Source organism: Anguilla anguilla, chromosome 3, assembly GCF_013347855.1.
Source record: "Anguilla anguilla isolate fAngAng1 chromosome 3, fAngAng1.pri, whole genome shotgun sequence".
NCBI classification, from domain to species: Eukaryota; Metazoa; Chordata; class Actinopteri; order Anguilliformes; family Anguillidae; genus Anguilla; species Anguilla anguilla.
In genome coordinates, this window is record NC_049203.1 from 22,415,741 (window position 1) to 22,431,857 (window position 16,117).

The following is a 16,117-nucleotide window of genomic DNA, read 5'->3' on the forward strand; positions in this document are numbered from 1 at the left end:
ACAACTGCTCTTAAGCTATAGTGTGTTTTTGAACAGATTCCTTTATAACCTTTGTCCTGTACAGATACACATAATTTGGTTGATCCAGAGGGAAAATTCAGCATTGAAGTAGCATGCTGTTCTCAATATAAAAGAGAAAACAATAAGCAACCAGTGCAAAAAACAAAATAAATAAATAAATAAATTAAAAATACATACAAGTATATACAAAAATATATGTGGGAATGAAACTGTGTGTGGGAGAGGGAAATGTATGTACATGCATGACAATACAATAAGTAAATTCATTAAATAACTGAGTAAATATCCAATGCTAAATGTGTAAAAAGTTGGGCAGTTAACCCTTATGGAATCTACTGCAATACATTGTAAATACTATGAGGATGTTTTGGAAAACATAATTACATTCTACTACATTAAAATATATTTAAAAACCTGACAGAAATAACCCATATATGCCCAGATGGTGAGGTGAAGTGTTAAATATATTGATAGATACATTTTATTCAAATGTATTTTCTTTCTTTTATTTGAAAGATTGGTCTGAAAGACCAATAACCTGATTGTTTGCTTGTTTGGTAATTAAAGATCTTAACAGAAGTTGAGAATAACCATGACTTTACTATCTTGACGTTGGCTATTATATGACATTTGTAAAAATACAGTAAAAAATACAGAGAATCTCAAGTGAAATTGTTTAGGTATTTTTGCAGTTTATTTTGACACTGCATACACTGCATATTTTTTAGACTTTGTATCTAAATATTTGTCAAAATAGATAAGGTTAAGTATATTCAGAACTGAACCTGTAACTTTTGTTGAAAAAATAAAATAATCAGGCGGTGCTAGGAGGGTCCTGGGGAAATAACATATTTGAAAAACACTTAAATGTTCATTTCTGGTGACTTTTGAGAACAGTATATATTAATACTAATGTATCTGGCTCACATGCTGTATTGTTAGATATTCTCTTTCCATTGAAATACTTCAGCTTCTTTTGCATACTCTGTTAATTGAGGAGCAGGAGACAACTGAGCGAGTGGGCTGCATCTGTACCCGCTCATGACTATGCTGTCCATGCAGAGAGTCAATCTGGGGCCTCATTTATAGAACGGACTTATGATCAATTTTGATCTTAAGTATGACTTATGCAGAAAACCACGTATAAGTAGTTATTTATAAAACCTTACTTTGACATGTAAATGATCTTATCTCTACACAAAGTCTAGACTTGACGCAAGTCATTTTCCTGCTGGTTATGTAGGGGTATTGCAGATTGGGACGCATTATGTGTCCTAGCCTGTGGTGAACTTTGCATTAGCTTTATGAACAATTTGATAGGAATTATCAATTAAAGGTGTGAGGAATTAATTTCCAGACGCAAGGTGTTTTGAATTAAAAACAGGATGCGATGTTCTATAAATAGTGTGTCAAATTAGAAAAAACTAACCATGGCTGTTCTTGCGTTATTGGAAGACATTGAAAACCGTGCTTTTAGAAGGGAAAGAGTTTTCAGAGACCGGAATGATTTTTTTGCGCAAGATGATCTTCCAAAAAGTTTGCTTTTCTCTTTTGGTCCATGGTTATTCCTGACTAAACCCTCATTTGTGCTAGCATTATATAAGGGGAAATCGCTGATTGAAAGGCACGTTCGGGTGCTGTCAATTTTAAGTTAATTTGAGATTTATAGATCACAGGTGCGTAAGTTACAAATGGGCTTCTTAGAACCTGCATAAGCAAGGTTTTTTTATGATCAGTATCTTTTATGAATTGAACATAAGCACACCGTCGGAAATGATCTTAAGGCTAAGTTCAAGTATAAATCTAAGAACATTTTTTATAAACGAGGCCCCAGATCAGTAAGCCTGACTGTGACCGTGAAGGCAGAAGTACCGGTCCAACCCAAAGAACGGCATGGTTCACAGATTTATTTTTGCTTCAGGCCTAATAAGAAGCACTACTATCTCCAAAAGGAATGGATAATTTCCTGCCATTATTCTTATTACAACCATAATACTATGAGGGACCTCCCAAGTATCATTTTTTATGGGGGTACCAACCCCCCACAAAAAAAAAAAAATTGATTGTTGAATCCTTCCTGTGAAGTGAAGACGTTGTCATTTATATTATTTATAGATATATATTTCCACAGGCTATGGTATAAACTGTAATTAGTTTAGTTTGCAATATTCACTGTATAACAACGCTATGTATTTTGACCAGTAGTCATTTCCTGCAAATAAATTATCTGAATGACAATATTTTTGTTTGAAATTAAAATCAAATACAATCAATAGTTCATGAAAGAATATCAAAAGTTAGATTTCACACCCATAAATTTTCCAGAACTGTTAATGTGCTCACAGTTTGTCGTAAATTCAGTTATTGTCTAGGTCGGATGGTTTAAAAAATAAATTTTGCCAACTGTGAGATTATGAAACATCACCATTGTAGTCGTTGTTAAATATTCATTGTTAAATTTTCCTCAGAGCATACCTGTATCTGCAGCTCCTGTAGCTATTTCTATCACTAGATGGCGATGTTATCACAGTATAACAACAACATGGAAAGCTGTTTTTATGTCTGAGAAACATGGTTTTCCTGCGAGTAAATGTTTAGATTTTGTTTGTAACTCATGTTTTGATTGCTTTTCCCCGGAATCTGGGATGATTTTTCTTTGTAATTTGCCATTCAGAAAAATACAAGCTAGCACAAGAGAGAGTGTGAGAGTGTGAGAGAGACCCTGCATCAGTAGTGCAGTTTGTGGTCTGTGGTCAGTGTCCTGATTGTGTGCACAGACAGTTTCGGGTGGATCCTGGCTGACCCCAGCCGGTCCTCTCACTGCAGATGTTGCATTTCTCCTGCAGCTCACACACAAACACTGGGGGTGGATGATTCAGTATCAGTTTTTAAACTACAACCATTTTCTCCCTTTATCTCATAGATCTTCAGGCACGCACTGATGGGATTTACTCATGGAGAGCCAGCATTTAGCTAAAAGGGAACCTGAGGCTAGTGCGTTAGCTGATCGCTGTTATTTTCTCACAGACTGAATTCATGAACTTCTTGATAATGTAATGATGTTCAATGACTTATATAGCATAACATTTGATGTATATAAATGCACACTGCTGTGCCGCTAATTAATATGTGAATTATTCTAAAATCAAAATTTGTGTATTTAAATGTGACCTGTTCACTCTTACTGCTGTTTCAGCGTGTGAAAACAGGTCATCGGATTCTAGTTCTTTTTCTGGCAGTTGGCCTACTTCAGATCTTCCAGCTCACTCACATCTGAGCCTCAGACAGAAAAGTTCACTGCATATTGCATATATATAAATATATAAATACATAGATAGAGAGAGATAGAGAGAGTGAGAGAGAAAGATAGATAGAGAGAGAGAGAGAGAGAGAGAGAGAGAGAGAGAGAGAGAGAGAGAGAGAGATTTATTTCTTTTTTGGGAAGGGGGGCTTCTTATTTTAGGGATGACTTGTCATTGGGGAGGCACAAACAGATGATGTCATGTTGGACCTCCATGCTTGGCAGACTGTAGTGGAATTTATTTATTATGCTGAGTCTTTCAGCTGCTTGGAAAGCAACACCCACTTGCAGAAAAAAAAAATCATATTTCACTTTGTTTTCAGATAAAAATGGTTGTGTGTCAAAAACTGCTGCTTTCTGTTATAAAACAATAAACAATACACAGAAATATGCATGTAGAGTATCTAATGGACTTCATAAATGGTATGTGAGACCTAAAATACACTTGTAATGTTGACTATACCACTGGAATGTATGAGCATGTTATTTGCAAGCACAATACACCATTTTAAAGTAGGTTTGAAGTAATACAAATTAATTAAAAATCAATTTATACTTCATGCCAGCTGCTTTTAAATATCTTTAATGTATGCTTTTCAAATATAGGAAGGAGTATATCTTAAATATAATGATATTGTAATAGTGTGTGCGCATGTGTGTGTCTGTGGAGGAGGGCAGCTCCACACAGATCCAGCTGAGCAAACAGCAATCACAGAGAGTGCCAAAAAGGGAGGGGGGGGGGGGGGGGGTATGGGTCTAGCACACACTCCAATACCACACAAGTGACAATCTATCAATGTGTTAAGCCACTCCAGAGATTTTATATCCCAAATTCCCTGCTTTTGATCTTTTTTACAAACACCAGTACGTTTGTATAATTTGGTTTATAGTTTTTTGTCTTGAAATCCAAACCACGAAATACAGTATCCATTTATATTTACTTTATTGGCATGCATGGAAATGTGAAAATTCCTTATGAGTGATAATTTCATGTAGAGTTGGAAAAACCTCTCCCACATGTACATTTCGTGATCCACCCAGAACCTCACCCCCCCCCCCCCACCCTCCATGCTTCTCTGCTCTCCTTCTGTTTCCCTTTCACACCTCTCTCCCTCTCTCCTGGCGATATGCAGAATTAGGCATCGGTGTACTGTAGTAGGAGGCTAGGAGTGGGAAGTGAGACCTGATGCCCAGCTCCAGTGGGGCTGATGGGTGACCGATACATGTGAAGCACATACAGCAAAACACTTTCAAATGTTGGTTTTTTATTTTTATTTATTTATTTTTTTTGAAGGAGAACCACTCCGATGCCTCATAGCCGGGCAATATTGAAATACAGCTGAACCATCATAAGCCCACTTAGTAGAATAATCATCATCATCATCATCATCATCTTCATAACCATCATCATCATCACCATCACCATCATCACCCCAGTCAGTCATTTACTTGTAGCTCTTAGAAATTTTAGAAGTCCCCAGATTTACTACAGGGGAATTACCCTGCCTAAAACAAGAAACATCTGACTCACTCACCACAGCCCTTTCTGTTTGAATGTTCCCTCAAGTCTAGACCCAGCGCACTTTTAAACATGAGGTTGTTTGTATGTGTGTGAGCTTTGTGGAAAAATCCCTTTTAACCACAGAATATTCCCAATTATCATGTGATGGGACTCCCAGTATCTGATAGGAAGGGGAATCAGAACTTGACTAATGGAAAATAACAGAAAACAAAGGAGCTTAAAACCTCCAAAAGCACAACTATTGAGTTCTTTGCATTTTTTTCTCTCCAAATTTTATACATTTAAGTTCAGAAAAGGAGAAATCCTGTTTTCAGTCTGACACTCTCTAGTGGAAGCAATCTTAAAGAAATACCTTATTCGACATATTTAAAAAACCTGGCTCGCAAGGATTTAAATTTAAAGCAATATGAAAAGTGTCAGCCTTATTTCATGGTTATAATTAACACTGATAAGTTGAATTGATGAAATTGTCAGTAATTACTGAAAGAGAAGCATCCATTTATAATGTTCATACCTGGAAAATAATATTCCTGCTGTAACAGTTTAAAGTGAAAACATAAGCAATATTTGAGCTAAAAGGGAGCATTACTGCCAGTCTGTGGCCATCAAGGAACCCAAATATATATCTGCATCTTTAATGATGTTTTGTCAGGTAAAAGAGATAAGTTTGGCCTGAACACTACAGGTTCAGATTGTCTTGTAGGATCGGTGTGTTCGTGTTACTCCTAAAGTGCACACAAGCCTTGGAAAACTAGTACAATGTGTCATAATATAAATCATTGCTACTTAAGTGGCCTGCATTATTTCACAAGGGTCAATTTGTCTGGCAGGCCATAAAACAGCTGCACCGTATGAAAAACAATGAAACCATTAAATCTCTAAAAAGCAGGATTTGGCTGGGTTTGTTTTTTATAAACTGGATCTTAAAACCTTTAAGAAGAGGACACCTGCTAAAGGGAAAGTTCCACTCCAAGTCTGAAGATTTGGAGAAGAATCAAAATGGGGGCTGATTGTGGAACAGGCTGCCAATGCCACTGCATTTCCATTGTCCTCCTGTTCTTAAAGCTGTATGCTGTAGTAATGAAAGTAAACTGACTTATTTAATCCTCAGCATTGTCCAGGTTTAAGAGACTTTGCCCACGTCTGGCTGGGGAGTTGATATATTACTACCACTTTTTGGATTAAATTAATCCACCCAAGTGTTTAGTTATTGTCTGCAGAACCCATTAACCTCCTGTAACCCCCACCCACTGCACCAAGTGCTATAAAATAATATTCAGCTCTGATTCACATCACACTCCCATTACAACCAAATCAAGGGGAAACAGTTGCACATAAATAGTTACATGACTTACTGTATGGTAAAGTTAATGGTAAAGTTAAATGCAAGGTAGTAGTTGGCCCAATTGATTTCATCAGGGGATGGCAATAAGGAGGAAATAAGGAGATCAACCACTCAGTGTAGTCCAACCACGTCACTCCCATTTTAAAGAGGCAGGACCCCTCTGTACCCTTAAAACAGTAAGCACACGGATTCTTAAAATAGGAAACTAGGACTACGAGCTTGAATGCAACAGTGACCAGAGACCAGGGGAGAATGACATTTTCAAATCATTTTTTGTACAAAAGATAACATAACAGATCTGTTCAATCCATAAATCAAAGCAAACAAGTCCTTTTTCTAGGGCGACAGGGCGTTGTAAACTCGCTAGCGATTGGTATATACCCAAAATTAATTATTATATTTAAACCAGTCACGGAGGTAGCCATAGCAAGTAACAAAATAAGCTATATAAAAGCAACAATTGGATTTCAATACTGCGCAACATTCAGTATGGGACAGGAGCAAAGAATAAGGAAGAATACTTACGAAGGTGAAATGGACTAGGCTGCTGCTAAGGTCAGAGAATGAATCAATTACGATGTGGGATCTTGTGCAGTAGCTAGTGAGGGAAGCTAGCAGTATAGCAAGCTTGCAAGTTTCCCAAATTCCCAATAATTTCTGTCATTTAATGTGCTAACTAGTCCAGAAATGAGCTCATAACACTCTACAATATACTTGAACTCATGAAATGCATTAATTTAACAATACAATGTGTTGCAAGTTCACATTGTGGTATTATTTTACACTGGCAGAGCCAAAAGCTACTTAAAATTAAACAAAATGATGCAAAATTATGCGAGTTGTGCCCTGGAAGTGAGATCCCGAAGGCACATCTGGGAAAATTTTAACGCACACGCATGTCTGGGTCTCCTCTGCCCCAGCTCTGTGCATGCACGACTGTGGTGTGAAAAGAAGCATCTGGTTGGCACCGCTTGTCTTGGAGGAGACCCGAAAGCTGTCTTTACTCTCAGCAGGGAGCGCATATGAGCACACTTGAACATAGTTCTGGACATTGAAGGGATTCGAATTTGGGGTGGCAGGTATGCTTTTGCGGAACATGTCCCATACCTACACAGCACAGAGAGTTTGGCCCTTTTCAGGGTTTATTATTATTATTATTATTATTATTATTATTATACAGCGTATTTTATTTATTATGTTCCTTTCATACACCCAAAGCACTGGGTGCAGTCAATTGTTTTCATTGTCATTAATTATTTACAGATAGTACCTGTAAGTAATTTGGGTGAGTAATTTGGCATTTCTGTACCTTGAAAACGTATTTTGTTGAGATTATGTTGGCCTATTACCATATGAGAAATACAAGTAACTGTATTTTGGGAGTGTATAAAATGTTTACTGTGTTTTGCACTTTGTATGTTTCTTTTATGTGTTTTTATGGTGAAGCCAAGGGCAAATTTCCACCGTGAAGACAAAAGTTTCGTATTAATATATATATAAGATCAAATCTTTCCTGGTCAGTAGTTCATACCGAGATCATACATGTCTTCTTTAAAATTTATCTTGAGATACAATTTTTCGTGGAACAATTTGGCAGATCATATCAGCGCCTCAGAATGGAGCAGTTTTTCCATGTGCTGCGGAAAGCGTTTACAGAACTGCAGTCCTGCACGCCGGTTGCCTGAACCCATGAGTGACAGAGACTGCAGCCCCCTCGTTTATTTTTAGAAACTGAAGTCGGTGGTCCGCATGTCAGCTGTCGTCTGGCAGCAAAAAGGCATATTATGTCCGCTGCTTTCAGACACAAATTTACACCAGTGACGGATTCACAAACTGAACGTCGGCTTAACCTATGGGCCTCTTACATGTAATTTCTGCAAACATCTTAAAAGTGGTTTCCGCATCCAGTCTTAAAACTCTGAGGTCCCAGTTCACCACAATCCACATGTGTATGCAACTTGTTTCCGGCCTCTGATATTTTGACTTATTTTCTTGATGCATGTAGCCTATAATTTGTATAAAGTTCTGTGACATTAACACGAACACATATTATGGATATCATTAACTTTACCTACTTTTTCAAATATGGCATAGGCTGCAGTCGGCTCCGTTAACAGGCTACTGCGAAACAGTTACTTTCCTTCCCTTAGAGGCTAAGTAACATTTAAAATCCGCTCTCTTGTGACGCAGTTCTTTCTCTCGTTCCACCTTAACTCAGATAATGTAGGAAGCAGGAAGTCCTAGCGGTAGGAGGGACTTCGCACACTGTACTTCCATGTTGCTTTTGTTGACGAACGCTCCTGATGTCCTACTTATGCATATAACCATTAGCGTGTAGCACGATTTGTATGGAAACGCCATCGGCTAACCAACATAAAACGTCTACGCTTGTTTAGGGAACATGGCTGACGGCGGAGATGATGGAGACGTGGATGAGCCGCCCAATATAGGTTATCCCTTGGTCACCATCTCAGAGCTTCCCGGCAGCACAGCCGCAGGTACTTGACCGCTTTGGTGAATGACATCATTCTCTGGTTACTGATACCGTATCGTAAGGAGTGTTTCTGGAAGCATGTGGTCTCTGTGAAACAGCTTGGCTTTGCTTGAATAATTTCTGAAGGCGCAGCCTGCATTGTCGGACTTGCAGATATAGGCTGCAGCACTGTGAATAAATCTTAAAGACACCGGATGTCAAAAATATGTTTTGTATTTACAGTGTCAAAATTTGCATGTGTTTATTTATCTGCCATTTCTTTATAAACAGTGCACTCTAATGACGTATATTCTCTGAGTTCACCAAACGTAGTTCGGAGAATCTTCAGAATTTCACGTATAGCCAGTGCAATGCACAATGAGTGACGCGCCTAACACGGCTGCTGTTAAAACCGTATTATCACTAAAAAAGAAAAAGATTTTCACAAGTCACATACAAACAAATATTGCACCATACATGACTGTTACAGATGAACATCACAAATAGGTTATTCTATCGCCAGATATAGCATTGAACTAGTTTAAGAAAGTTAAGCACAAATGCTTCATGCATGTACAAGTACAACCCAAAGGCAAAACAACATTAAAATATTTGATTACAGAGGGAGAAATAATCACCTAAATCAGGTATGTCGAACTCCGGTCCTGGACGGCTGCAGTGTCTGCAGGTATTTATGGTTTCCTTTCAATGAGCAGCCAGTTAAAGCCCTGTGAACAAGGTGTGTGGACTCTTTAGCCAATCAATGACTTAAATTAATCACCTGTGCTGAAACTCACTGAAAACCAGCCTGTACTTCTGCCCTCCTGGCCTGGAGATTGTTGAGATTGAGTATGACGGTGTGGTATGAGTCTTGCAAGGAGGTTTGACGCTGCAGTGTGGTGCTGCCTGTGTGATATAGTGCATTTTATTCGGGGCCCTTAGTTGCTTTGGAAGGTGAGGGCAATTGAGCTGTGGACACAGCTTTCTTCATCAAATTATTAATGAAGTACAGATTTTATAATTATCATTTTCTGAAAGTGGTAAAAATGCACCCGAGCAATAACAGTGGGGACAGCAGTACACCTGAAAAGCCTGTACTGTCATCATGATTGGTACTGTTACCATGATTCCTCTGTTTATTTTCTTTTAAAGGGGAATTCCATCGCAAAACAGCATATACTTCCTTTAACAGTTCGTAATTGATTAATTCTTTCTTAGTAGCTGGACAAACCGATCTCTACACAGAATTATTGGCAGAAAAAGGTGCAACTGGTATGCCATAATGACATACGGTACACCTCTACCCTTTCTCATTTTTGAAGAACTACAATGGGCAGGTCATTTGAATTTTTAGATACTGCCCCTGACCTCCCATACTAGGTGAAGGGGGCTTAGACGAACAGATGGTCGCTTAATATGTTCTGTAGTCTCGAGTGAATGTTCTCCTCAAAATCATCTTGGCGAAAGTGCCTGCTACGCGATCACGTGTTCTTTAGCTGAGTCTCAGGTGTATCTGATAGATATTTATCATTCCCATTTGCAGTCAGACATTGTTTTCTCTCACTCTCATCTTGTAAAAATCAATTCCTTTCTTTGCCAACATTAAACCCTTGCAATTTCTCCTTTACTGAGTCTGTGACAGTATTTGGGTTAGCTTGGGTAGGCGGTGTTAATGAGTTGATAAGACAGTAGTTGTGTAGGCTTGGATAGGTGGTGTTCATAAGTTTATGAGACGGTAGTTGTGTAGGCTTGGATAGGTGGTGGTGTTGACGAGTTCCGCTCTATCTCCTGTGCAGGTCGCAATCTGAAAGAATGGCTGCAGGAGCAGTTCAGCGATAATCCGCTGGAACCATGTGAGGATATGCGTCTCCACAACGCTGCTTACGTGGGAGACCTGGACACCCTCAAATCCCTCCTGCAGGAGGACACTTTCAAAGAGTGAGGCCCTGAACAAATCGTACTTTCCAGCATTGAGTGCCTGAACCAATCACAATTTCAAACAGTGAGGCCCTGAACCAATTGTACTTTACAGCATTGTGTCCCTGAACCAGTCACAATTTCAAACAGTGAGGTCCTTAACCAATTGTACTTACAGCTGACTCCCTTAAGGCGAGTATACACGGGTATGCTATTACTGTAACACTTGAGTCCCTGAACCAATTACAATTTTGAACAGTCAGGCCCTGAACCAATCATACCTTACAGTAGGGAGGTCCTGTACCAATCACACAATCTCCCAAGAGCATGTGGTGAGCATGTGTGTCGGTCTGTTTGTCTTTGTAATGATAAACAGACTAGTCCAAGGGTTATGAAATCCAGATTTGTAGTGGGTGCATTTGGATGTCCTTCCTGTGATCTGTTGTGTTCTGGCACTAATTTGGTGTCTCCCCCAAACGCAGTCGGATCAATGAGAAATCGGTGTGGTGCTGCGGCTGGCTGCCCTGCACCCCTCTGCGCATCGCGGCCACTGCCGGGCACGGGGACTGCGTGGGCTACCTGATCCAGCAGGGGGCAGAGGTGGACCTGGTGGACGTGAAGGGACAGACTGCGCTTTACGTGGCCGTGGTCAACGGGCACCTGGACTGTGTCAAGATCCTGCTGGAGGCCGGCGCTAACCCCAACGGCAGCCGGCACCACCGCAGCACACCGGTGTACCACGCAGCCCGGGTGGGCAGGGTGGACATCCTGCGTGAGCTCATCAGGTGACAGCGCCCCTCCTGGACAGAGCTGGCATAATGTGCAGAGTGTATCATCATGAGAACATTTGTCAACTAATTACACAGTGATTTACTAAGACCAGCATTTCCATAGGTCAGTATTGCTATATCACTGTTGTCACAGAGAGCTCTGTGGTACTATATCACTGTAGTCACAGTGAGGTCTGTACTGCTACATCTCTGCAGTCACAGTGAGGTTTGTACTGCTGTATCACTGCCGTCAAATGAGGTCTGTACTGCTATATCACGGCCGTCAAAGTGAGGTCTGTACTGCTATATCACTGCAGTCATAATGAAGTCTGTACTGCTATATCACTGCCATCAAAGTGAGGTCTGTACTGCTATATCACTGCAGTCAAAGTGAAGTCTGTACTGCTATATCACTGCAGACACAGTGAGGTCTGTACTGCTATTTCACTGCAGACACAGTGAGGTCTGTACTGCTAAATCACCGTGTTGCAGGTTCAACGCTGATGTGAATGTGGACCACCAGCTGATGCCCAGCCCCCTGTTTGGTGCCCGCACCCTCACCTCCCTGGTGGTGTGCCCGCTCTACATCAGCGCCGCCTACCACCACCTGCAGTGCTTCCGGCTGCTCCTGCAGGCGGGCGCCAACCCCGATTACAACTACACGGGCCCCGTGAGCAGCGAGGCCCTGGGCAGGGGCCTGGCCTCCTGCCTGCTGGACGCCGTGCTGAAGCACGGGTGCGAGCCGGCCTTCGTCAGCCTGCTGATCGGGCACGGGGCCAAGCCCGCCCTGGTGCTCTGGGAGGTGCCGGACCCCGACGCTGCGGGCAGGATGAGGGTCAACCCGGAGGCCCTGCTCATCTACCAAGAGGCCAGAAGTGAGTCTAGTCCCCCAGCCCCAAATCTGTGTGTGGATCTGAGTCATGGAGGGAGATGCTTGTCCTTATGTTTTCAAGGCATTTGCCGGCATTTCAATGGTCTACATGACAAAAACCATGAGAAATGATTAACATCTTTTGTGTCCCCTAATTTACTCATTTACTTTTCCGTTTGGGAAAGTGAGGTATAGCATGTCCTCCAGAGGGGGTAGAGTAATTCCACTGGAGTGCTGCACACTCCAGTGGAACGCTGAACGCTTGCAGTGTATCAACAAAGGAGGAAACCCTCCCTCCCTGAGTGATGCTAAGCCAGCTGAGAGTTTGCTTTGGCATCATGCGGACTGGACTGTACTGTCAACTGGCACAAGCTCAGTTCTCAACCCAGGATGCCCCAAAACATGATCACAGAGTGAACATGTAGGGAAGCTCCTGCGCATGACTTTATTGATTATTGGTGCAATCATGCACAATTCTATTTCGAAAGGTTATTGAATTTGGCAGGTGATTTCATTCAGACCTTATGTGTTCCCTTTCATTATCATGTTCAGTATCCTAGCGCTAGTTGAGCTAGTGTAGAGAGTTGAGTGTAGCATCTTGGCTTTGGCACCCAAGCAGAGCTTATGACTGGTTTTGCTGCTCTCTCTCCTCCAGGGAATCCCCAGAGACTGAGCCACCTGTGTCGCATCACCATCCGGAGAGCCCTGGGGAAACAGCGCCTGGCACACATCCCCTCTCTCCCACTGCCCGATGCCATCAAACTCTTCCTGCTACACGAGAGCTGCTGAGGCCACCTGCCTCCTGCCCCCAACTCCTGCCTCCTGCCCCCAGCACCCAGCTCCTGCCGCCAACCTCTAGCTCCTGCCTCCTGCCCCCAGCCCCCAGCTCCTGCCCCCAACCCCCATCTCCTGCCCCCAGCACCCAGCTCCTGCCCCCAGCTCTCGCCTTGTGTTCCCATCTCTTGCTTTTAGCCCCCAGCTCCTGCCCCCCCCCCCCCACACACACACACACACTGTTTCTGCTGCTAGGCTGTTATACCACCCTGTCCATGTGTTCCATGCTGTCTGTCTGCAGGGGTGAGTCCATATGCTGAATAAGACCACCCCCAATAATGCACTGTTTACACCAGGGGAGTCTAACTGCACTCCTGAACACCGCAGTATCAGCTGGTTTTCAGGTGCATTTCAGCGAAGTGATTCATTCAGTCACTGATTGGCTGGAGTCCACATACCTTGTTCTCAACACCTTAATTGACTGGTGCTTGAAAGGAAACCACAAATACCTGCAGACACTGCGGCCCTCCATGACTGCAGTTTGCCACCCCCGGTTTGCACTAACAGAGAGCCAGACAAACAGGCTAGAGACACTAAGCTGTACAGACAGGCTATAGCCTAGACACGGCAGGTCTGTGCCTGGGCTGTGCCATTGACTCGCTATGACTGTGACTGATTTCAGAGTGCAAATCAGTGACTGTGGAATGGTTTATAAACATTTGTCCAACCAAACAATCCCCTTGGGTTTTGTTGTTTTTTTTTGCCTTTGAAGCCATTTTGTAATGACACATATTTAACAAAGTAAAGAAGAGCACAACCGGTTTTCTGCCTCAGGACTCCCATTATTGAGAAGGGTTTCAAGACGAATGGGTAATCTGAAGTTACTCTACATTAATATTATTAATGCATTGTAATATTACAAAATAAATGTAGCAAACAGTGATGATTGCTATGTGCTCTATAGGTGGATGGCTAGAATTGCTCTTTAGGTGAGTAGACAGCCAGGGATCTCCTCAAGCAGCTGTGTGTGGCAGTTTGGTTTGTTCTCTGGATTGCACATTTACAGTAAACAATGTCTTCTGCATTTTTTGGATCATTCAATGAAACCCCCAAGCTCTTTTTCGTTTCTCTGTGTTACTGTGAAATATTTTTTTTTAAATGACTCATTTTAAAGTGAGTGGGTAGTAAAAAAAAAGACACTGAGTTTTATGAATACACCCAAATTTCTTTAGCAACTGGACAGCAGGACATTCTGAAACTAAATAACCTGTCAGAGTTCCCTGCATAAGAGTTCACCTGTTAGAGTTCTCCTTGTCAGAATTCTCCCTGTGAGAGTTCCCTCTGTGAGAGTTCCCTGTCAGAATTCCCTCTGTGAGAGTTCCATCTGTGAGAGTTCTCCCTGTGAGATTCCCCTCTGTGAGAGTTCTCCCTGTGAGAGTTCCATCTGTGAGAGTTATCCCTGTAAGAGTTCCCTCTGTTAGAGTTCTCCCTGTGAGAGTTCCTTCTATGAGAGTTCTACCTGTGAGAGTTCTCCCTGTCAGAATTCCCTCTGTGAGAGTTCTACCTGTGAGAGTTCCATCTGTGATAGTCCTCCCTGTCAGAGTTCCTTCTGTGAGAGTTCTTCCTGTCAGAGTTCCCTCTGAGGGAGTTCTCTGTCCCCAATCAGAGTTCCCCCTGTCAGAGTAGTGGAAAAAGCATCTAAGTTTGTGTAAGACATGCAGTCCTTCCTACAGCTTTATTCAAACTCTCAATATTACTTGTATAGGTGACCTACAGTTTGTGTATTTTAGTCTCTTTATCATTTTCAGTCTGAGTGCTGCTTCTCAGCTTGCTTCCCGTAAAGATGTTTGTGAATGTAATAAACATGACTTGCTGAATGCGCAGTGCTGTCTGCATCATTTTAGACAACCTGATACCAGTAGCTTGCTGGGTTTTTCCTGGCGCTCCCCATCATTGGGATAGAGTTAATTTAATCATCCACCTTGCCCTCCCCCCTCCCCCCCATCCAGCCAACATGTTGGATAAAGCATGGTGTGACCTGCCGCTTCATTTTGAGTCCTTTTGACCCAGAAACACATTTTCGGCTTTATGTATGGCTGTGAAAAGGGGAATTTTAGCTTTATTGTCATATTAATATCGTAATAAGCAAGATATGGTTATTTAATAACTGTCACCAAACTGTGTTTTTGAGGGAAAAAAAGGCTCCAAGGTTCAAATGTTTCTGTACAATCAAACCGTTGCGACCTCCGAACTCAAAATGGTAGAACGCGTTTCCTAATGATAAGGATTAAAATAATATGAACATTGGCGTCATCGATTAAGGAACACAGTGTGATTTTGTCTGCTTTTGCGTTCTCCCAGCACAAACTTTCACAGCTCTGTTTAGTGGGTGGCAACGCCAGCAAGCCAAGTGTCCTTGCATGTGTTAGTGCGCTGTTTGCTGTGTTTCTCTCTCTCTCTCTGCTTTTCTCCTATTATCAAAGGGCTGCTTTGTGCCACCTAATAAATCATATTCTAACTGTAGTTTTAATTGTTTGTTTTCCCTTTTTTCCACTTCGGCGCTCGGAAATTTCGCTTTGGCGGAAGCCAAGGATTTCTCCATGCGGGAAAAAACCCTGGCATGTCTGGAAAAGCTTTCTGTGGTCAGAAAGAAACAAGTCACTTGTGCATGCTCCTATTTTCATAGAAGTTACAACAGGAAATTCAGCCGATGTGATGAATAATGTGTGGTTTATAAAAGGGATAAACACCTAGCCCACTTCTGTTCCTGTTGAACTGAGAACTTGCCCACTACACTGCTGTTGATACACAATTGGATTTCATGAGATCTGCAAGCATTTACTCCTATAAATAGGTCCTGTGTTTTATTTAGTGTTCCTCTGAGGTATGAGGATGTCTGAGAATTCTCATGTAACTTTATACGCCGTCAGTCCCCGAATCAGTCTTTTTTTTATAAACTTAAAACATGTGGTTGCTTAGTTGTTGTGACAGTGAAACCACATCTCCCTGTAAACCCCGGGCAGTGGAACAGCAGGGCCTGGGAACTGCTGGGATCTGCCAGCTTTCTCAACTGCCCATCAGACTCTGAATTTAGGACTGCACAAAGGAAAACCGGGGAAAGGT

General features: G+C 41.8%; 1 protein-coding gene across 1 annotated transcript; it reads left to right on the plus strand.

Moving 5' to 3' along the window:
* Positions 1-8,420: 8,420 nt before the first annotated feature.
* Positions 8,421-15,517, plus strand: asb1 (ankyrin repeat and SOCS box containing 1). Its single transcript, XM_035411707.1, has 5 exons — positions 8,421-8,687; positions 10,459-10,600; positions 11,062-11,364; positions 11,842-12,224; positions 12,876-15,517. The coding sequence occupies exons 1-5, from the start codon at positions 8,591-8,593 to the stop codon at positions 13,007-13,009; spliced, it is 1,059 nt and encodes a 352-aa protein (XP_035267598.1). The 5' UTR covers positions 8,421-8,590; the 3' UTR covers positions 13,010-15,517.
* The last annotated feature ends 600 nt before the right edge of the window (positions 15,518-16,117 follow it).

Bases quoted from the DNA above. Each gene is read 5' to 3' on its own strand.
- asb1 (XM_035411707.1), top strand. From the start codon at position 8,591: ATGGCTGACGGCGGAGATGATGGAGACGTGGATGAGCCGCCCAATATA. The intron at 8,688-10,458 runs GTACTTGACCGC...TCTCCTGTGCAG, and splicing joins TCCCGGCAGCACAGCCGCAG to GTCGCAATCTGAAAGAATGG. The intron at 10,601-11,061 runs GTGAGGCCCTGA...CCCCAAACGCAG, and splicing joins CAGGAGGACACTTTCAAAGA to TCGGATCAATGAGAAATCGG.